This window comes from Macaca fascicularis, chromosome 7 (genome assembly GCF_037993035.2).
Source record: "Macaca fascicularis isolate 582-1 chromosome 7, T2T-MFA8v1.1".
Lineage (NCBI taxonomy): Eukaryota > Metazoa > Chordata > Mammalia > Primates > Cercopithecidae > Macaca > Macaca fascicularis.
This window is the reverse complement of record NC_088381.1, coordinates 37,172,479-37,195,689: the sequence shown is the minus strand read 5'-3', so window position 1 is coordinate 37,195,689 and position 23,211 is coordinate 37,172,479. Positions and strand designations below refer to the sequence as shown.

Sequence of the window (23,211 nt, the reverse complement as noted above, 5' to 3'; positions counted from 1 at the left end):
TGGTGGATGTATTTCCCCCTCACCATTAAAAGTTGTGCTCCCGGGGAGCAGGAAGGGTCGTTTTCATTAAAGAGTAAACACAGAACCAATGGCCATAGCAAATTAATTGCTCTGTTGCTCATCTTCCCCTCGTCTGAGCAGGCTGACATTGTTCTCTTGTGCCTTAAATCTTTCCCACTCTGCCTATAAACATGATCGTCTCCCCTACTTAAAATAAAAAATAAGAGTCTCCTCACACCCTGTTTAACACTGTTTAGTTACTGTCCATGCTCCCCACTTTTACCACAGAACCTCTTAAACCAGGAGGTGAAGGCCGCTGCCTCGTCATTCGTGGTTGCATGGCTTTGGGATTGGTGTAGTGACACTCCCATGCAATGTTAAAACTGGTCTTGCCTCTACATCACCATCTGAACTAAATGCCTTCCTGAGCACTCTGGGAATGATGGACATTCAAAGCAGCACACAAGGGCACTTTGTAACCTGTGTTATTGTTTCTTCTCTTCCAGGTATCTCAGTAACGAAGAAGACACATACATGTAAGTAATGCATTTTTTTTTCTGTCCAAAGTTTTCAGAAGAGTTGGAATTCACATATGTCTGGCTGCTGTGACCCTTCAAGTATAAACTAATGTTTCAGCTGTGATCCATGGTCAACAGAGGTCACTTTTTTTCAATCTGTGGTGGTCGGAAGTGGCACATCTCCACCTGTTTGTACTGAGTGTGTGTTGAAGAGAGAGGCTAGAGACATATTCTGATGAATGCCAGTGTTTCAAGCCATGAAGCTTTAGAAAAATCATGAAATCTAGCCAGGAGGATCAATTACTTACTGATCACCCTTATTCTAGATCCTTCTTAGAAGAGCTGGTATGTTTCTAGGAAACATCACCTTGATTTCTTTTAAACTTTGGTCTGCTTTTCCTCACCACTAGTTCACAAATTAGGCCGTTTCGTACTCATGTCTGTGGAGCAGAGATGCTGACTGGGAATAGAGGCGCTGTTGCTCGACCACGGGCATGGCCTGCGAGGGCCTGATAAATGGCATCGGTAGTTTGATGTGGAAACGTGTGCTGGATTTATGCTCTGTATTCATCCCACTTCTCAGGTTCAACTGCTTTCATCAATTGCCTTCATTTGAACTACACCATAAGTTACAAACTCACGTCAATGTAAGGTGTTGTGATTTGCAATCTGAGCAATGATGTTTGACTGTGCCTTGAACCTCAGGATGAAACAAGACATCATTGATGCAGGCAGTCAACTTTCACTGTACTTGACCAGCATATTATTTAGGCTTGAATTAATGGTGTCATTAGAATTTGATGACTATTTTAGACCACGGATACGTGCTACCTATGAGATATGTTTGGGCATTCTTCTAAGGCAAGCAGTGGAGATATTTATGGCACAATACAGGGACAACAAGGATGTATCCCCCAATTTTTCCTAATTACACTTTAAATTTTTTTATTTCATGTGAAACATTTGGGGAAAAACATCTGTATTACATCAAAGTAGTTTATCTTGTGCCTCAGTTGATTCTTGAAATCTGCTCTTGGGTTTGTCTGTCTGTCTATCTGTATTTGTAGAAAACAAAAATGAAAAAAAAAAAAAAAAAGAAAAAACCAAAAAACGTCAAATTGGATGAGAAGTTGCCTGACTCTGAGGGCCCTATCCTGCAGTCTCTCCACGTGGCTCTCTCATGGCCTTCAATGGAATGTTTGCTTGAGGAATAATGAAAAGGTCAGGCCCGTACTAGACACATGATCCGGATGGCACCTCCATCTCTCAATGCACAGTTCCAGTTGGCTGTCCCTCCATCAGGGTAGTCTGTGACCCTTAGCTTTTTGGGGGTTGTTTTGTCGTTGTTGTTGTTCTTGTTCTTGCTGTTGTCGGTGCATAATTGAGCTCATGATGACTGAGAGATTGACAGTGCAGGAGACTGAAGTCCTCTGTATATCCGCAGGGCAGGCATGGTACAGAGCGCTTCCTTGCACAGCCTTGCCCATGAGCTCGTCCCTGGCCCGGAGGGACCCACTCTAGAGGTGGTAAGTAATTCAGTCTTTCTGCTAGCTCAGTCCTGGGCCTCTCCCCAACAGGGGCTGATGATTGTGCCTACTGTTTATGGTGGTTTGGGGTATGGACTCCTGGCCACCTGGCAATGTACAGAAAGCTACTGACTATTTGCATTATGACTTGGCTCTTAGATAAGTGGACAAAACCACTACTTCAGCTCCACTGGACATAAAGAGTACATCTCAACTAATAAGATAACATAGACAGAGACCTAGATGTTACCTAGTATACAGACAGTCCATGTAAAGAGAGCCATTTGAGGAACTGTCATCCCTGAGAATAATTTTCTTGGCCTATTGCAGAAACAATAACCTGTGGTTGAGTTTCAATTCATGGAAGGACTTAGGTGACAGCATGAGAGTGGTGGCTAGGGAGGAAAAATTGGTGTTCTAATAACAGACACTTGAACCAGGTGGGTCTTTTCACAAAGGCTTAAAGAATTTCATCAGCTATACTGGCTTTAATACAAAATCAAGATATAGCCACAGAGGGTGGACTTTGAGTGCATTTCTAACTATGAAAATCAGCAAGAAAATTCTTACGCATTAAGCTTAAAGTCAGCGTAGATAGACTTAAAGCTTCTTTTATATAATTGACAGAAAGATTTGGATCAGAAATCATACTGTTTTGGTTGATGTTTACTTTCATGATTTGGGGGAGAGGGCCCAGAATAAAAATGGCCCAAAGACAAATTGGAAGGAATAGCACTTGAATACACAGTTGACACAAAACTTTACACATGCCAAGGAGGAATTGAATTGTCTAAGTTACATGTTAGTGGGAGTCCTCCATGCCACTTGAACATGGAGATTGTTTTTGTCATCCAGCTCAGCAGATAGCCCATTATATTTCTGATCTTAGCATCTCCACAGGGCCCACAGCTTGTGAGGAGAAAGACAATCAATCAGTTTTCTCTCTAATAACAGTCACCCAAATGACTTCTTCTTTAGCATTTGTTGAATTTTTCTTGAAAACTGAACTGTCCTAACTTGCCTATACATTTTTTTTAAGATGTTAATTCCAGCTCCTCTTAAATCATCTTGACATCTGTTCTTCAAGAAGTTTCACTATCAGTGAAGTGTATGAATTCATTTTTGTACCGTCTCAAAACTTCCATTTTTAGCCAGGGTTCTGGAAACCTTAGTCAAGACTTGACTACATAATCATCGACAGCTGAAGTCACCCGACATTATCAGTTTCAATCTTGGTTTCCTAACTGCCCTCACGGAGAGATTGTTCAACTTACAAATTAATATGTACAGCTGCAGAATATATTATCAGACCAGAGTGTCAGCTCACAGGTACACGGGACAGAGGTGCACATACTGCAAAATGAACCTGAATAGTTGTGACACCAGATAATATTTTAGTCCACCTTGTTATCTGGAACACACAGGTATTGTTCCTTTAAAAAAAAAAAAAAAATGTTTTGGGTGACTTGAGCCAGAAATTCCCATGAAAGGAAATTTGATTGTTAAGCTTCAGAGGAGTCCATGGACATAGTCTTTGGAGAACTCAGTTTCTCCTAAGTTCCTGAAAAGGGTACCTTAAGTGTTTGTTTTCTCTTTAGTTGGCCAGTGGAAGAAGACAAAGCTTTGGGACTTCTTGTGCTTCTCATGGCCAGATTGTTCCGGGAATTCTTATATTTGTGATGTTCTTCAGTTGTTGATAGGAAATGTTGCTGTTGGTTTTTGGTGTGCGAACATAAAAGAGAGTTTTTAATATTAGATCAATTTTACACTGTGGTGTGGAATTTCAATTTAATTTTCACGGTGATTATATAGCACATGTATTTGGTTGGACCCCTTCAAGATTGCTTTGCTTTGGTGTTTCACAAGTTTGTTCTGGTCTCTTTCCTGCTGAAATAGCCACCATGCAGATAAGTATCATTTTCTTGGAATCAGCTGCTGTCTTGGTTTTTATTATTTGCCAAGGACAAGGAGTCATTCACTCCGGAATTCTTAAACTAATTCTTCTTGGATAGTTCTGCATTCACTACAATGTTACAAGAGGATAAATATGGACGTGAAAAGATGCGACAAATCATCCTAGCTCTTTCCAGCTACTGGGAAGTGTAGCATCGTGGAGTCCTAACCTTAGAGGACATATATCAGACAGACACCACAACACAGACCCAAAAGATATCTGGTAGGCCCCTGAACCGTTTCCAGCGGCATCAGACCATTGCTACTTCCTTCTGTTCTCATCCTTGTTTACAGTCCTTGTACCTCCTGTCCTAGCCTGCCCTGCCTGCTTTCTCCCACAATGAGGGACAGATACAAGCTTCTGAAAAGCACAGGTTACTCAGTGAAAGCAGTCAGGAAAAATGTATCAGTTTACTCCCAACTTGAGTTGTTAATTTTCCCCAATAAAAACCCAAACAAGATATGCTTCTGAACCTTCTAAAATATTTTCATTTGACATGAATAGCCATTAAAAGGTAATCTAGTACATTTTCAAATGTTTGATTGCAGCAGGCTAATACTTATAATATAAAATTAAAGCACTGTGTTATTTATAAAAAGATTTAGATCTCAATAGTAAAATATTTTAGCACAAATCAAAATATTTCTTTGAGAACTAATCTTTTGCATCCATTTTAAAAAGTGTTTATTGCAATCATTTAAAATGGGATAGGTTAATGTATTCACTTTTCACCCCAGAGACTTGGCTTTGAATTTGACTTAGAGAAAATTAGTTTTAAGGCCTCAACCTCCTCTCCATAGGCATTTGTTGATATCACAAAATGAACCCAACAAGTTGTCACAATGGTTGCCATTCACTCAGGAGATCCAAAAACTAGAATAACCTTATTTTTTCCTTTTTTTTCCTTTCCTTGAGGCCATCCTTTTTTATTGTAGACTCTTAGCAACCCCAAACTTGGGGCTCACCCACATTGTTTTCACAGTCCAGGAAAACTCAGGAACCATTCTTGGCAAAGCTAATGGAAGGTGCTTTGGTGATATAGTTAGTAGGTTTCTGTGGCAACCCATGTGACTCACAGTGTGACTCACGGCAGTTATAATTTCAATTGCTGGCAGGGTGTTCCATTAGGACAGATGTGAGAAGAAGCCACGCTGAAGTTCTTTTAGTAGGCCTTCATCCAGATCCTGTCTGCCCATTGGCAAACAGTCAGGAAAAGGGATAATGTAGTACTCACAAAGTAACTGGAAGATTCATTGCTTAGCTTACCAAGCCTACCAGCTATCTCAGACAGAAGCCTTGCCGGCAGTGGGTCATGACTAAAATACAGGTGCTGGCCTCTTAAAGGGCTAATTAAGGGACAACTATTCATTGAGGACCTACTCTGCGCCGACAGGCTTTTCACCTTCCAGGCGTTTACAGACCAGTTGTAAGTAGAGACTAGAGGGAGACAGGTTGGGGGATAGGGTGGGACAGAAGAACCTAATCACATAAAACAATCTGAAAACACAAATGCCAGGTGTACCAGTTCCACAAGGCAGCTCATACCTGGAAAACAGACTAAGCTGGAAGTATGGGAGAGGAAAAGAAAATTAGAGAAAACATCCAGGATTCTCATATTGTGATCCCAGCATAAAATAGCAATGAAGCGAAAGGCAAAGATTGAACCCTGGGTGCTAAAACCTATCCCCACTGCTCCTCTCCACCCATTCTCACAGAATAACATCTAGTGTCTTCAAGATCAGTCAGTCTGAGAAAGTAAAAATCCCTCTGTACTGTCTGGAAGCATTTGCCTTGCTTAGAGGCAGCCTGCTCAGCTAGAGCCAAGCCCTCCTAAGCTTAACAGGATTTCTCTGTCTCATCATATTAAAAATAAATGGACTGCACTTGGCCCTGCCAGTCAGTTCCTCCAAAGAAGAAGATTTGCACAGTCTTAAAGCCCACAGTTCATGGTGAGGACCTGTGAACTCCATAGAAAAACTGAATACTTAGCTGAGCGTTTCCATCCCAACATCCAGTTGATTCGAGTTTGCCCAGTTAGTAGATTTGAGGTTTGTGAACTGAATTTGGACAAAAAGTATTTGTGTTCCACTTCATAACATAGGTTCCAAAGGGTGTGTTGAGATGGTGATTGGCTGTTTAAAACCCATAATCACTACCAGGGGGAAAACAAAAATGCCTAGCCTACCAGGGATTGATGTGGACTTGATAAGCTTATTACATACTTGATAAATGCTTAGTTACACATGATTGGATTGATCTTTAAAGAAGCGCTAGATGTCTATGACATAAGTTTACATTATGCTTAGTTTAATATTGACAATAATAATGGCGGGAGTCATAGCAGCAGTACCATTACTTGTAGTAGCAGCAGTAGGAATAGCAGGAACCCCACCTACCAAGCAATTTGAATATTCCAAGCATTGTGTTTAATGCTTTATGTGCATTGTCTCTTTTAATCTGCTCATCAGCTTCATGAGCTTTGTACTGCTTGCACCCGCATTTTAAATAAGAAAATGTACATGAGAGACAAGTAACTTAGCTTAGAGAAGTGAAAAACCTTGTTAACTCACCCAGCTGGGCAGAGCCTGGAGTCAAAACAGAGTAGATTGCCTCCTTGTGCACATGTAAGAGCCACACTGTTATATCCAGTATTCACATTAATACTTGTGGGGCACTCAGTGCTAGGCACTTCTCTAAGCACTTTCTAAGTGTTCATTTATCTTTACTGCAACTCTGTGAGGTAGGTGTTGTTACTATCTGCACTTTACACATGAAAACCGAGGCCCAGGATCCTACAACTAGCTAGCATGTGGTGGAGCCAGGATGTAAAGGCAATCTCCAGTTTACATGCTTTTAAAATGAAGAACTTCATTTTTCAGAGTGGTTCTTCGACTCTAAAGTATAGGAAGAAAGCCAAGTGCAACACAGTCTTTCTTACAATTGACCCAGGTTTCCTTTGACCTTACAACTATGCTACCTCTGTAGGCGTCTAAGCTTGAAGAACAAACTGATTATAAGAAAGGGGAATGTTATTCCCACTATGTGAAAAAAAGTATTTAAACAAAGTAGTCTACTGGAAACTATACAGCCTCCTTACTTTATTATTTTTTTTAGACAGGGACTCGCTCTGTTGCCCAAGCTGGAGTGTAGTGGCGTGCGCATGGCTCACTGCAGCCTCAACCTCTTGGTCTCAGGAGATCCTCCTGCCTCAGCTCCCCAAGTAGCTGGGACCACAGGCATGCACCACCTTGCTCAGCTAATTTGTTTTTTATTTTTAGTTTTTTGTAGAGACAGGGTCTTGCTGGCTGGGCATGGTCGCTCACCCCTGTAATCCCAGCACTTTGGGAGGCCGAGGCAGGCAGATCACCTGAGGTCAGGAATTTGAGACCAGCCTGGGCAACATGGTGAAACCCCCTCTCTACTAAAAATACATAAATTAGTCAGGTGTGGTGGCACACGCCTGTAATCTCAGCTTCTTGGGAGGCTGAGGCATGAGAATCACATGAACCCGGGAGGCAGAGGTTGCAGTGAGCCGAGATCGTGCCACTGCACTACAGCCTGGGCGATGGAGTGAGAGCCTGTCAAAAAAAAAAAAAGAGAGAGAGAGACAGAGTATTGCCATGTTGCCCAGGCTGGTCTCTGAACTCTTCAGCTCAAGAGATCCTCCTGCCTCAGCCTCCGGAAGTGCTAGGATTACAGGCGTGATCCACTGTGCCTGGCCAACCTTCTTACTTTAAATGACCATTACTCATCTTTTTAACAATTTAACTTAGTTCATCAAAGAACTGCTGTCTACTTAATGTCGTACAACACAACTGATTCCATAATAAAACAATTGTTCAAAGTGGTTACTTCTGCTTCTAGGATAGCTATGTACCCCACACTAGTAATAATATATATTTCTTATAGCACAAACCCGTCTTCCTCTGAAACAAAACTTTTAACGGACGTTAATGACATTTATAATAAATCTATACTTTTTTGTTAGACCAACTTAGTAATTCATTTACAACTTTCATTTCCACAAAGCAGTACTATGATTCAGGACACACTGGTTTCTTTGAAACCTATCCAAAGCCAAAAAAACCCTGGAAGCTAACAGAATGTTCAGGAAACAGATATGTATCTATATCAAAGGGATATGTAAGAAAATTAACATCTAGATTTTGAGGATGTTTAAGCATATCTGAACTTAGGACTGGATTTACACTTATGTCAGCTTCTCTCTTTATTGCGATCTGTCTGCAAAGGAATAAAAATGTAGAAGAAACAGAGATTCCAATGTGTTTAAGACGAGAAGAAAGTGATCACTCTACATTAACTTTCATCAGTTACACTAAATTTTTTACACTGATTTCTTGATCAATTCTGTGGCCAGGCAGTTAGTGTATTTGTAGTCACATGGCCCTTTGGATTATAATTGACGTCCACATCTATACATTATAATGACAAAGATTTTTATTTCCAAGCTATGCAATTAAATGTTTTCCTTTGACTGCCAGAATCCCTCACAATGGATTGTTCTCCACCCAATCCACTTCCACTTCAGGGAAAACATGTTTTCCTATGTAGGAGTGAGAGCTCTTTCCCTACTTGATTTTGTATATCACCTAGGCATCAACTCCAACTCCTAATGTCTTAAATAGTTAATAGCCAAGGATACTGATTAAAAGTCATATGGAGGAGTGGCCAGGCATGGTGGCTCACGCCTTTTATCCCAGCATTTTGGGAGGCTGAGACGGGCAGATCACTGAAGGTCAAGGGTTTGAGACCAGCCTGGCCAACATGGTGAAACCCCATTTTCACTAAAAATACAAAAATTAGCTGGGTGTGTTAGTGTGCACCTGTAATCCAGCTACTAGGAAGGCTGAGGCAGCAGAATCGCTTGAGTCTGGGATGCCGAAGTTGCAGTGAGCTGAGATCACACCACTGCACTCCAGCCTGGGCAATGTAATGGGACTCCATCTCAAAAAAATTAAAAAAAAAAAAGAAGGCATATTGAGGAGCAAAAAATAAAAATAAAAATAAAATAAAATAAAATTGGTAGGATATACTAGATTAAGGTTTGGATTCAGTGGAAAGGCCTTAATCCATAAATCTTTTATTTAACATTTTCTTCTTAGAGGAAAAGGGAAGGAGATTCTATGGTGGGCAGTGCAGACCTGCAATATCGGGGTCTGAGGAACAGAGACTGGAAAGCAGACTGCAGTCCATACCTACAGAAGGATAGGGCGGGGAGCCAGGCAGATCTTCTTAGCTTAATATTTTTTAACCCCTGCTCTATGCCTAACATTGTGTAAGGCACATTGCAGTATAGGTAATCTAACTTGTATTCCTCCCTGTCTAATAGTTTATTCTGTATCTAGGAGAAAGGACACACACATTTGAGGAACTTTCAGTAACGAAAGAATTGCAGAAAAATGCAGGGCCATGAAATTTTGCCATTTCAATGGCAAAAACCACAATTACTTTTGCATCAACCTAATAGAATATGTGTTTAAATGCTGTATGAGTTGGGAACATGTGTGGTGAGCTGAGCTTGCTCTGGAAGGGTAGCAAGAATTAGGTGTGATCAGGGATGATTGTGTAGATCTGTCTGACTGGAGTAGAGTATTAGCAAGGAAAAGGGAGACCATTAAGAACAGAGAACGGGTTTTGGCTTTCTCTCATAACCAATGTGGAGCCACAGAATGTGTGTGAAAAAAAGCAGTGACCTATAAACAATGTTTTTCTGCCATAGTCATTTAGTTAGGGTTATATGAATCAGATGTTCCCTGCTTCAGTGCCTTCTCTGAACCCAGGTGACATTTTTATCCTTAGATAGAACTTCTTCTGTGGGTGCTCCTGTGACCAACTACATTAAAAAAAAAAATTGCTTATTGAGGAGGAGAGATCTGGTCGGAAAAGAGAAGGCTCTTCTGATGATTAAAGAAAAAGGATGTTCACTTTTTCTCTAACTCCACGGTGTTAAGGTCTAATTGTAAGACCCGTTCTTGCCATTTCATTAAAATCAGAGGCATGGAATGCGCAGTGAAACTTGAAAAATACATAAGCACTTTGAATTCTGTGGCTAATGGTTCTCCTTGCTTTCTTTCATTGGAGCTGCTAATTGGCTGCAGGCTACTCTGCTACCCTGGGAGCCTCTGTCTTTCCAACCCTTTTAAACTCAGCTACAAATAGCTTTATAAAAATTTAAACCCCAAATTCCAAACCTTGCTCACTCCTTAGGTAAGCAAAGTCAACTGCAGTGATTATTACTTTTTCATCAGCACAAAGAATTATTTCCCTCATGTAGCTGGACAATTACGGTAAGAGGACAACTAAGCATCCTTTTCTCATTGTGGATACCTCCTAATTTCCTTAGAATACGTTTCTGTCGTTTTATTTGAAGAATACCAAGGTCCAGATGAGGCATTTTCATTGGCTGCGTGTTCTTAGTCTCCAGTATAATGAACCATATTGAGTTAATTTATCTCTCTTTCTCTTACACCACGTCTTTTTGTGTCGACAAAACTGAAAATTCACTTTCCCTCACCAAGTTGGGGTGTCGGGATAATTGATTGTTACCAGTCTCTGCTGTTAGTAGACAGGATAACACCAGTGCCTCTAGAGAACAGGTGAAAACTAAACTCTGTCCCCCGAGGCCAGTGAAATAGCTGTTTGGTCCCTTGTGTGAAACTTCCTAATAACTTAACTGGGCAGCCTCTGGGTCCCTGGAGGGTTTCTCCACAAGAGTATTCCCTCTCTTTGTTAAGATTGCTTATTAAAAATGATTTTATAATGAAGTTGCCTCAAATAGCAGCTCTTTTCCTGGTTGTCCTTGAAGCTGTGGTGAAGAATCTTAGAGACAACTGTCTAGGGTTTTCCTCCTTGTTAAAAACTTCTCTCTTACCACTCTTGCTCTTGATTTTTAAGGAGACAAAGTCTAACTGACACAAGTCCCTCTCCGGCTGATTATGTCGCTTGAAACATTGTGCAAGGCATTATTGGTAGTTCAGCTTGTCATTCTGGCTCAGGAATCGAACTGATCTACGTGGAGTGAGGAGTTAAGTCTTCAGCAGAACGAGGCTGTCGGGCTTCCCCCTGAGAACAACAGCCAAGGAATGCCGTCGCGAACTCTGCCCCTGACTCTATCAAAACAATGATTTCCAATTATTTTATCTCTTTGGTCCTAGATTTCTTCTATCTGTAAACTAACCACTTTCCTGCCACAAGAGACTGTCATGAAGAGGAATTAAATTAAAAAAAAAAAAAAAATAGAATCATACTCTTTGGACTGGGTGCAGTGGCTCACACCTGTAAACCCAGCACTTTGGGAGGCTGAGGCAGGTAGCGTACTTGAGCCACAGAGTTTAAAACCAGCCTGGGCACATGGCAAAACCCCATCTGTGCCAAAGAAGAAAAAGAAAATTACCTGGGTGTGGGGGTGCATGCCTATAGTCCCAGCTACTCAGGAGGCTGAGGTGGAAAGATTGCTTGAGCCCAGGAGTTTAAAGCTGCTGCGAGCTGTGGTCACACCACTGCACTCCAGCCTGGGTGACAGAGTGAGACCCTGTCTCAAAAACAAAAAGAAACAAAAAAAGAACTATACTCTCTGCTACCCATGCCTGTATAAATTCAAAAACTTCTAATAAATGTAGGCAGTTAGGAGAAAAGTCAGCTTTTTGTTGTCCACACCATAACCTTAACCTCTTGGCTTGCAAGGGCTTAGGTGTGGTGATGTATTTAACATAAAGAATGACAAAGCAAGTGGCAGGGAGGCTCGCTGTCAGAAATATCCGCCTCCGATTTCATTTCTCAGTGGCCAGACATTCTCAACAAGCAACACAGGAAACAACAAACCATATGAAGTTGTTAGTGAAAGATTCGGCTTGAAATACTTTTCTAACTTTAAGGCTTGTCAGGCAGTAAATCTGCAAAGCAGAGAACTCAAGGTGTGATTTGGCACTCCTTTTGCTTTGCAGTGTGAATACAACAGAACACCAACAGTAAGAGGGACCATTGTGAATCTTTTAGAGAAGAGAGCCCAGTCTTGTCTAGTGGTACCAAGACTCATTGTGTGCTAAGATTGTGATAAAAAGAAACTGTCTTGGCTAAATTCTAATCTCTGAGATGAGGTATATTAGAAAACACCAGCCTTACATTCAGTAATTCCTGCACAATAAAAAAGAGAAGTAAGGAAAAAGAAAAACTGTGGCCTTCTCTAGAATTCCACTGTGGACTTCTCTAGAATCTTCTGATTCTCCCTCCTTAGGAACAAGGTGGAATCTTCTCGTTCAACCTCCTCTGTCACCTGAGGAGTCTGAATTCTAAGTATGGCATTTAAGGCCTTTTACAATCTGGTCTTAACCTTTCCACTGCTCTTTTCATGACTTCTCCCATGCAGGCAGTGTTTGCCATCCTTGATGATCTGTTCCCAGGAGGCTCCATGCATGGGCGTATACCTCGGGGCCTTTGTGTCTGTAGTATCTTGTTTGTCCTGGAATGTCCTTCATCATCTTCTGCACCTAGAAAGTCTTCCTGTTCCATCAAAGGCCAACACAAGCAGTATCTGCCATGCAAAGCCTTCTCCAATTCCACCTTGTTAATTGCTGCAGCTCCTCTGCCCCCACGTACATTATTAAGGCGACAGTATAAAAATGTATTGTAGAAGAGTTGCTGTTTATGTAGCTTTTTCCTACTAGATATTCTTTAATTTTTTTGGCCGAGTGTGGTGGCTCATGCCTGTAGTCCCAGCACTTTGGGAGGCTGAGGAGGGAGGATTGCTGAGCCCAGGAGTTCAAGAACAGCCTGGAAAACATAGGGAGACCAGGTATCTACAAAAAAAAAAAAAATTTAAGTAGCCATGCATGCTGGCACACATCTGTAGTTCCAGCTACTTGAGAGACTGAGGTGGGAGGATTGTTTAAGCCAAGGAAGTCAAGGTTACAGTTAGCACAGAGTGTACCACTGTACTCTAGACTAGACTACAGAGCAAGACACTGTTTAAAAAAAAAAAAATTATCTTTATATCCCTTGGGCTTAACAGAATGATCAGTATCTACTATGTGTTCAATTAATATCTGTAGATTTTAAATAAGTGTGTCTGTATGTGTGTGTATACATATACAATTTTATGACCAGACTCTCCTGTTGCTCATTTTAGTTTGGCCAAAAATAATGATCTTTTCATTGTTAACAGCTATAAGAAAGAATAGGCTGGGTGTAGTGGCTCATGCCTGTAATCCTAGCACTTGAGGAGGCCAAGGCAGACAGATCACCAGAGGTCAGGAGTTCGAGACCAGCCTGGCCAACATGGCGAAACCCCATCTTTACTAAAAATACAAAAATTAGCCGGGCATGGTGGCAGGCGCCTGTAATCTCAGCTACTAGGGAGGCTGAGGCACGAGAATTGCTTGAACCCAGGAGGTGGAGGTTGCAGTGAACTGAGATCACACCACTGCACAGCGAGACTCAGTTTCAAAAAAAAGAAAGAAAGAAGAGGTATTTATTACTTGAAATTATATTGTGAGATTTGTGTTATAATAGTTTGGAAACTGATACTATAATTCAAAGGGCTTCTTGACATCTGACAATTTACTATATGCATTTTGAGTCTCAGTTTTAGGGCTGAATTTTAGGGCTGATACTTTTAAAGTTTCTTTCTTCAGTTTGTAAAGTTTAAGTCAGAATCTTATCCAGAGGTTTAAAAATATTTGCCTATCTCTCTAAATATGAAGAATGTATTAATTTTCTGAGTGACCTCTTGCACACCATTTGTTTGCATTATCCATGTAAGTCAGATGATCAGATGTATAGAGTAAAAGGTAAAGGGACATTTTCAGTTACCACTGGCATGTACATTTATGCAAAATAGGAAACTACCTACTAGAAAAGAGAATTGGCTGACCTTTCCAAGAATGAAGGGTATATCCTGTCAAGGGAAATATCCTGTATTTGTCCAGTCTAGAGAAGAAAAAGTAATCCTAAAATGTTTAACAGTTTCTAAAGTAGATGTTCTGATAATCCCAGATTACTTATTGAATTTTAAGGTAAATTCTGGAAAGAAATGACATTTATTTGTTCAAGGTCAGAACATGTGACTTGCTATGTTTGTCTGGTCTAGAATGTAAGTACGTTTCCTTAATTGAGCAGAAACCAACAATTTCAAAACTACTGTCCACCTCATGAGTGGCTGCACACAACCACGGTTTCCGTGCTCTTCTCCTTGGAATTCTGTTAAAAATGTCCTTTAAGCTTCCTATGCAGCTTCCCCCCTACTTTTGTTTGTAACTTTTTCTTGAGTCTAAACAAGAGGAGCAAAATTATCCCCTGCAGTATCAATTGCTTGAGTGGAAGCCTTGCTCATAAATGAGAGGATGAGATGTGACCCAATAAAAGAATCTATTTTAATTTTAATTTATTTCCTGGTGGCCTTTTATGCCTCCTTAGGCGATGACCTAACCAATTCCATCTTAACACTGATTTTCTTCTTCCAAGGTCAAAAAGCACTTTGGAATTATTGTAAGAAGAGAAAAAAAATGTCCCTTGCCTGTAACGTAAAGTCCATCTCTTCTTAGGAAATTTAAATCCTGCTTTCTCAGCTTCACAATAATTCTTTTATCATGAGGCATCTATTAGCAAGCTAAATGAGAACAGGATGAAGGAAGAAGATCTTTTAGGCTTCTGAAGTTGATTTTTTGATAGAAAGGCCATCTCTTAGAGCCTCCTTCACCCATTTTCTTTCTCAGATGGGAGTCTTTAATAGCACAGTGAGAGGAGCTATCTTCATTTTGTGCTGCTCTTTCACACAGCCAAGTGCAATCAAAGTAGAAGCTGTCCTAGAAGGCCTATGGTTTTTGATGTTGGAAAAGGAAAAACTGTTACTATCACGCACACATCCTCACCACCATCCTCGTCTCCTCCTGCTCCCACACCCCTCAAAAAAGAGTCCTGCCTGATATCTCTAAATCAAAGAACTTTCCATGGCCTGATTTGTGGAAGTTACCTAATCCTGTGTATAATTGGGGTGATTTGAGAGACAGGAAGATGTTCTCATTTTCACTAGTTGAGCCACTCAGGGACAGTATCATTTAGGAGAATATGTTTTTATTGCCCTAAATTGCTTCACCTGAGATTCTGTTGGTGCGTTTCTCTTAGGTTAGATTTCTAATGAACAAAATGACCAATATGGGTCTCATTCTCACAGATTTTCCTAATGCTTTACCTACTCTTTAGTGGTCAGTGTGTTCTTCCTCGTGCTATCCCAGAGTCTTATTTACAAGAATTCTGGAGAGTTGGGTTAATTATGCCCCTGAAACGTAGAAGAGCCAACTTCTCACATTCTGTGTATGACCAATCATCTACATACTGTACACGATTCTTCTATTATTTTCAATAGCAAATCCTCATCATATAATTTCTCATATTGTGGCCAGGTGCGGTGGCTCATGTCTGTAATCCCAGCACTTTGGGAGGCTGAACTGGGTGGATCACCTGAGGTCAGGAGGTCAAGATCAGCCTGGCCAACGTGGTGAAACCGCATCTTAACTAAAAACACAAAATTAGCCAGCTGTGGTGGTGTATGCCTGTGATCCCAGCTACTTGGGAGGCTGAGACAAGAGAATCACTCAAACCTGGGAGGCGGAGGTTGCAGTGAACCAAGATCACGTCATTGCACTCCAGCCTGGGCAACAAGAGTGAAACTCCATATCAAAACAAAAAAAAAAAAAATTCTCATATTGTTCCATTGCCATTAGTTGAGCTCACCTTGCAATGCTAAGAGTTTTTTAAAAACTTTTGGAACCAACCCTCTTGGCATAAAGGCTAAGTTGGGTCTACCTCACATTGAAGAAAGTGAAGTTCTACCATATTCTGATCTAAAATTCTTCATGCCCAGCTAATCACTCCACTAAAGTATCCTTAAATAAATGAAGGTATCTTAGATTGAATTCCCCAGAGAATAGATGCTGAGATTCTGAAATTGGCATGCAGAAAGCTTATGGGGCTGGGCTTATAGGGACAATGCCTATAGGGAGTGAGGGAAGCTGCACTGGGCAGAAGGAAAACTTGAGCTGCCATGCAGTTGCAGTATAGGCTTCAGCAGATGCCACAGGGAGATCAGAGTGGGGGTGGCCCTTTGGTGATGTACCCAATTGAAGCAAGGGGGCTGCATCTTTTAATCTGCATCAAGCAGCCATTGGGTGCCAGCTGCACCTAAGACAGGGCATAACATTGGGCAAGGCAGCTCCACTTTACCTAAGGACAAATCTCAGGAAGAAATTCAGCTATGAGTCACTGGCAGTCAACACTTGGGGCCTCAGGGAGAATGAGGGCCTCCATCCTAAAGGGAGGGACCTGTGCAACATACCGCAGCATCCACTACAAGGGGACAAAAATGGACAAGAAATTTAGCTTTTGTGAAAAACATGTTTTCTTTTATTTAAAATGACACATATTTTATTGCTTAGCTAGGATTTAAACTAATAAAATATATGCTTGGCCTCAGCATTACAGTATACCAGAATTGCAAATACTGAAGAAAAAAAAATTTTTTTTTTCTGTTGAATAAGGTTCTTCGTTAGGATTTCTGGTCCTGGAAGCATGCATTATAAATCATATGTGTGTGCAATTCCATATAATGTTTCATTTTTCCACACATGGACATTCCAGAGCGTTAACACATTTTTCTCAATTATAAAAATGAATAACACATTTCCAACCGTTTGGGCTCACATAAAATGTATTCACATAGGAACAAAAAGAATGCCTGCAAAGAACTAGTTATACATATTCCATGTTACTTTTCAGATTTTGACAGTTTGCTACTGTCTAATAATTGAGATACAGTATCTGAAATATTTTTGCAGGGCCTATTTCTATGCATAGCAAGCCTCTCTTTTTAGTGGTTTATGAGACTCCACCTTCATTTTGCCTGTTAGCAACTACTTGCAAATTAAGACAGAATTAAGTAGGAGATTAGTGGTGGCTGTCAAAGATGGGAACCATCTTAAGCTAATAATACCATCCCCCAACTGTTGCCATATGAGAAAACGCTTCTCAGAAATAATTAATGATAAAGCACAAAATGAATTTTAGTTTCATTCGTCGAAATCCCAACATGACCTCTGATTTAGTGAAATTTGACTTCCATTTTACTTCTAAGAATGGGAGATCCCAATAGGAGAAAATAAATCCAAACCATCTTCATAAAGTGTGGTCGACTAAGGGAAAGAGGTTAAGTGTTTCCACTGTTTGGTCCAGTATACATCTCCCCAACACAGACCTCAGCATTCTAAAGTCCCAAGGTTTTTTTCATGCATTCATGGGATTTTCACAGTTCAAAATACCCCTGTTCCCTCTGGGACCAGAAGCTTGAGATACCAGGTAGTTCTGGACAAGGGCTTCTAGTTTCACAGGTGCTGAAGTTTCAGACAAATATCTGAACCTCTTGGGTTCAGATGGAGTCAGGGTTTATCTAAATGGAATTAAATCATCCATAGCTTTCCAGTGTTTCGTTCCCGTGCCTCTGCCTTGGAAAAGAGGGGGCCCTTTCAGGTTGATAGTGAAGTTAATTCCGATTGTTCTTTCCCTTATTCAAAGAGAATTAATAGATGGGAGAAACCCTCCACCTGGTCTCAAAGTTTCCATGGTTCCAACAGCTTCTACCTGGGAAAATCCCCAACCATTCTTTTGGAGATCCCTGTGTCTGAGTGAAAGGAATTCTGAAACTGCCCATAGACATCAATGGCAGCTTGATCAGTCTGCCCTGGGTATTACCATAATAATTACAAGGTCCCAAGCAGATAGCAGCTTTTCAAGTGGCAAAATCACTGGTAGGACAGTGTCCTCTAACTCATTCTTGGGCCAGGACTCCCATGTATGCTCTATCAAGTAACTCATCTAAATTTGCCATTTTACAGATTGTGCCTGGCCCAACCCATCCGATTGCATGCCTTGTGCAACTGTACCACTTCTTTACAACACTTGCTGATAGTTAGTACAAATTACAGTGATTTTTTTATATAAAGGTAGCTAATGAGCTGAAATGTAAAGTAATTGCTATTTTCAATGGACAGGATGAATCTGCTCTTTAATTTTTTCCTGAAAAAAAAAAAAAAACCTCTCTCTATTTTTTTTTTTTTTTTTTTGCCAGAATTTCAGTGAGTGATTCACATTACTGTCAATTACACGCCCTTATTATGGATTACAGCCACTAGGCAGCTGTCCAGGAAAACACAAGTCTGAAAATGCTTCTGTTTTAAGAAAATTAAATTCATGGTTGCTCCTCCTGTGGGCATGTGCAGCAGGCAGGAAGCCTCCACTTTCTTGCCAAAGAAAGGGATAAGGCCTTGCCTACTTTATCTGGATTAAATAGCCACTCTGACCTCTTGAGATCTTCATACCAATGCCCAGATGCAGGGCTTGGTTTTGGTTTCTAAACAGTTTTTTTTTTTTTTTTTCTTTCAGTGCGTGTTACAAAACACAGACTGGTGTTATAAAACAGTATTTCTGGTTATGAGTCACGGCAGTGCCTGTGTGTTACCAGAGAGGCCTCAGGGAGGCTGAATGGAGAAACTGTTCACCTCCCTTCTTCCCAAAAGTCAGAGTTGACAATTTGAGGCTCTCAGCTGTTTTCAAAGATGGCCTCGTTGCCGCCATGTCCAGGTAGATTTCTTCTTAAGGTGCCGGTGAAGCTACAATTGAAAATGCTACCTATGCTATTAGGCTGCTCCACGGTCTAAGAAATCCAGCTTTTTTATATGGGCAAAATAAAAGCTGCTAGAGTCTGTCAGAGGTGTTCTTCCTAGGAATGGTGTAAGATTTAGCAAAATATCTTTAAAGCATTCCATTAAGGTTGCCTAAATCATTTATGCATTTGGGAAAACTGTGAGAATTACTTGAGATTCTTCCAGTTCTGAGCCTTTAACTACATTTATATCTGATTCATAGAATAAGACATTTCAAATAACATTGTGATGAAGCTGACCTTCATATTATCTGTGTTTCAGATACGTTGTGTCTAAGTCATGTTAGCATCTAAACTAAATATGTAAAAGACAAAGGATTGTAAATTGGGTGAGATCAGTTTCACCTCTTAGCTTGTTTAGACCCTGATTCAAGTCAAAAACTGAAAGAAAAAAAAACTTTACATGATTGATGAAATTTGAATATTGATTGGTTCTTTAGATGATAGTAAATAATTTTTTAATATTGTCAGGTGTAATGCTGTCATGGTAGTAGTTTTCTAAAAATCCTACTTCACTGACTGAAGTAGTTATGGATGAAATGACAAGATATGGAAGATTTACTTTAAAATGCTCCAGGAAATAAGTACGTTGGGGAGGACTGGGAATAGATAAAGTCAGAGTGATAAAATATTGCTTTAGCTGGGGGATGGGAACATACTGGTAGATTATGCTATTCCATTTTTGTATGAACTCAAAAATGTTTGACTGAGTTCTTTTTTTACCTCCTTGTCTGTGATTTATAAGATGATTTTTTTTTTACATCTGGGGTTTGATCACTTTGGGTAATTAGTATTTAGTGAGAAGGACGCGACAAGGATGAGCATATCAAATTCAGGCAGTCAATAATGATCTCTCGAACAATATAAAGTGTATGCATTGCTATGTAAATTATGCATTGATTGTTAGCATACGAGTAAGAAAAGTTGCCTTTTATAATAAGGTTGTCTGACCTTCCTTTCGGGTAGCGAAAAGGTGCGAGCATTACCTGCTCTTATTTTAAAATTTTTCCCGTTTTCATAGTCATTAAGGCCTAGATCTGAGTGTTGGATGGTCTAGAGGGTTAACTTCACCTCCCGTGTTAGAGATGAGGACATTTTCTCAGGGCAGTGTAAGGTGTCTTGTTCAAAGTCGGTTCGACTTGCTTACAGAAGTGGAAGCAAGACTAGGACCCTTCAAAACCAGTACCTTTTCAACTCTATCGTGCTTCCTCAATCTTGCCCTTTAAAACACTCATTAACAATCTACCCTCTGGGGATGAAAGCGGTTTTCTAAATCCAGACCAGTGGCTGCGTGTCAGATGTTCGTTCCAGGTAGTGTGGCTCCAAATTATCTTTTCTTTTATTGAACACCATTTCAAGTTGTGTGATGAGTCCCAGAAGTGATCCTTTTTAATTCTGTTCTTGTTAATGCTCTGCAGCAGGTTTGCGGCATGTTCCTCCTCCTCGGGCTTACACAGACTTTCTGTCAGGGAGGGGTCAATATACTCAAATGACAGTCTAGGTAGAAAGGAGGAAACACTTGGCCAGATGATTCCACTTCTTTCCAAAAGGCACTAAAGAGACAGTGCCTTTTTTGTACTTTAAGCTGAAATTCCAAACATCACAATTGAAATGAAAACATTTTTCTTCACATGGGAGAATGGACCCTGTTTAGCCTTTGTGGTCAAAGCTCTTTAAGCACAGACTCACCTGTAACATGTTATCTTCTTTGCACTTAATAGCAGCTCACTGAGATAAAGCAGATTGGGTTGGCATTTATAAAATAATTTTTCCAATTTAAAAGAGGGTTTTTCAAGAGTTTTACAAATAGCAACCCTCTGATTTCTAAACACATGGTTGTGCAGATACGTGTGAAAATAGAAATACGTACAGAAGGGCTTTGCCCTGTTGGTATGGTCTATGGGGAATCAACCATAAAGTTCGGTCCTCTCTTCTGCCCATTGCACAGACTCTGGATTCTCTTGTCCGTCAGATTCCTGAGAAATGCAGATTTTATTTATTCATTCAGGAATCCCCTTGATCTCACTGACCTCCTATTATATGGAAAGCACCAAGGATAAAATAGAAAAAATGAGCCAGGCGCGGTGGCTCATGCCTGTAATCCCAGCACTTTCGGAGGCCGAGGTGGGTGGATCACTTGAGGTCAGGAGTTCGAGACCAGCCTGGCCAACATGGTGAAACCCCATTTCTACGAAAACTAGCTGGGCATGATGGTGCACATCTGTAATCCCATCTACTCAGGAGGCTGAGGCAGGAGAATCACTTGAACCCAGGAGGCGGAGGTTGCAGTGAGCTGAGATCACGCCACTGTACTCTAGCCTGGCCAACAGAGCGAGACTCCATCTCCAAAAAAAGAAGAAAAAATGTAATGTAATCTCCTCCCACCCACCACTCCCCCCTCTTCCTTTTTTTGGAGGAGGCAGGGGTAGAGAGAGAGAAAGGACACGAATGCATCATCTAAATACTTTGGATAGAGATGCCAAGAAAAGAGATGATGTAGGAAACCCCATCCCCCACTGGTTGTCCTGGAAGTCACCGTGGATGAAGTGTCGTCTAAGAAATATTTCAGAGCGTGAAGAGCAGTGAAGGAGGAACCAAGAGAGCATCTCAGGAGGAGATAAAGGGAAGTGCAGCGTGAAAACGTGGCTATTTATCTGTGGCCAAGGTATAGTTAATCCTTAGGATTTTACAAACTGATTTCATCTTTTCCTTTTTTTCTTAAAGTATGCCTTATAAAAGACTCAGCTTACTTACAACCCAAGATAATCATTCTGCAGAGAAGTCAACGATTGGACAAGTGAACACAGGGAGGTACTTTGTTTCCATTTCAGACTCCCAAGGAGGAGATTCTAAAGGGTCTGCGTGCTGGCATAGCTTTTCAAGAACTGGCTCTGTTGTCTATACAGGGAAGTGCATTCCTTTTCTGGGCCCTCAGATGCAACATAATCTGACTGGGGAGTAACTCCTTAAGTCCTCCAGGGGCAAAGGAATCTACTTACCTTGGTTTTGTTCATAGGAATATGGTTTGTCCCATTGTCCAGAGCTCTGTGGATTCTGTGTTGGTAGTTGTCATGGAGAGGGCCTGCTTCCCGACGGGGTGGGGCAGGGGGGTATTGGCAGAAGCAGAGCTACAGTTAGACCCACCAAGATGCGATATCCAAAATGAGAGGAGAGGGAGGGGGAGAGGGAGAGGAGGCGGAGAAGAAAGAGATGGAGAAGGCAGAAATGCATAGGTAGCTTTAGAGCTCACCCAGGGGCTTCTTTTAAAAGCCAGCCGGCAACCTGGCATTCTGAAGACAAGGCCTTTTACTTTGTTCAAGAAACCCTGGAGATTTGTGGTTTGTAATATTCACGGTGCTGTGTGCCAACCCACATGGCCAATTCTGCAAGCAACTAGTGCTGCAGACACATGACCCAAATTTCTCCCAAATCCCACTCTTCAATGGTCTTTCTATTCTTCTCATTATACCACGAAGAGAGTCACTAAGGAGTAATAATTCTCTCTTTTGCTGTTACTTTGTAGTCGGGTCCCAAACCAAGGGCTTTCCTCTATCACAGCTTAAGTGTGGTATTTTTATTTTAGAGCAAAAGCCACCACTAATGGGGAGGAAAGAGGCCTTGGCCTCCTGGAGTGGTGGTCAACAGATTTATCCTTTACTTTGCCTTCCTTTTTAACTCAGTGCCTTATTTGATTTGGCTTGCCTGGACCGACGGGGAGATACCTGCCCAGCAGATTCCAACCAATGTGCATTGTGTGGTCTGGCTCTGTGGCTTCGTTTTCCAAATCAGATACTCAAATAGTGTGTGTTGTGCAATCCTTAACTAAGTTATATTCCAAGTACTTGGTTTCGAGGAATCTTGCAAAATGGAGGAAGTTCACTATTTCACAAGTTGGATTACTATTGTTTTAAAAAACGAAACACAGAATCTCGGGGGAAGATGACTAAAAGATTCCTTCTTAATCCATACCTGTCTTGTAGAGCATAGTGCTGTTTACTTTGTCTAGTAATTTTTTTATATACGTGTGTTATCTCCCCCGCTAGACTGTAAATGCCTTGAAGGCAAGATTGGTGTCTATCTGTTTTTGTATGCCTCCAAACTCGCTGTACCTACACAATGAAACAAGGCAGACACATATGCATGCCGCATTGGGGACTCAGAAGGCCCTACTTTTGAGCCTGCTGTTTTCTGGCTGTGTGATCTGGGGGAAATTCCAGCTAGGCCTGGTCTCCTTATCTGTGAAGTGAGGAGGCAGGACTGCATGATCCCCTAAACCTGCCTCTTCCTAAATTCTGATTCTAAGGGTCAATCAGATGTTGACTTGGGGGAACTAGAGTTATTCCAGTCTTTATCATTAATTTTTCTCTGAACCCATATCTCAAAAATAGATCATCTCAATTTCTCCAGTTTGGTAGAAAATATTGATTTTTACCTCTGTAATACATCTAAAAGAATCCAAAGTGAGAAGTTACTATATATCACTAA

At 40.9% G+C, this 23,211-nt stretch overlaps 1 protein-coding gene across 1 annotated transcript in view; it reads left to right on the top strand.

Moving 5' to 3' along the window:
• RORA (RAR related orphan receptor A) overlaps nt 1–23,211 on the top strand; it is a 771,401-nt gene that overhangs the window by 579,954 nt on the left and 168,236 nt on the right. Inside the window, exon 2 of the mRNA XM_045397281.2 lies at nt 507–536. Within this exon, the coding sequence (XP_045253216.1) occupies nt 507–536 (30 nt within the window). The remainder of the gene's footprint in view (nt 1–506; nt 537–23,211) is intronic.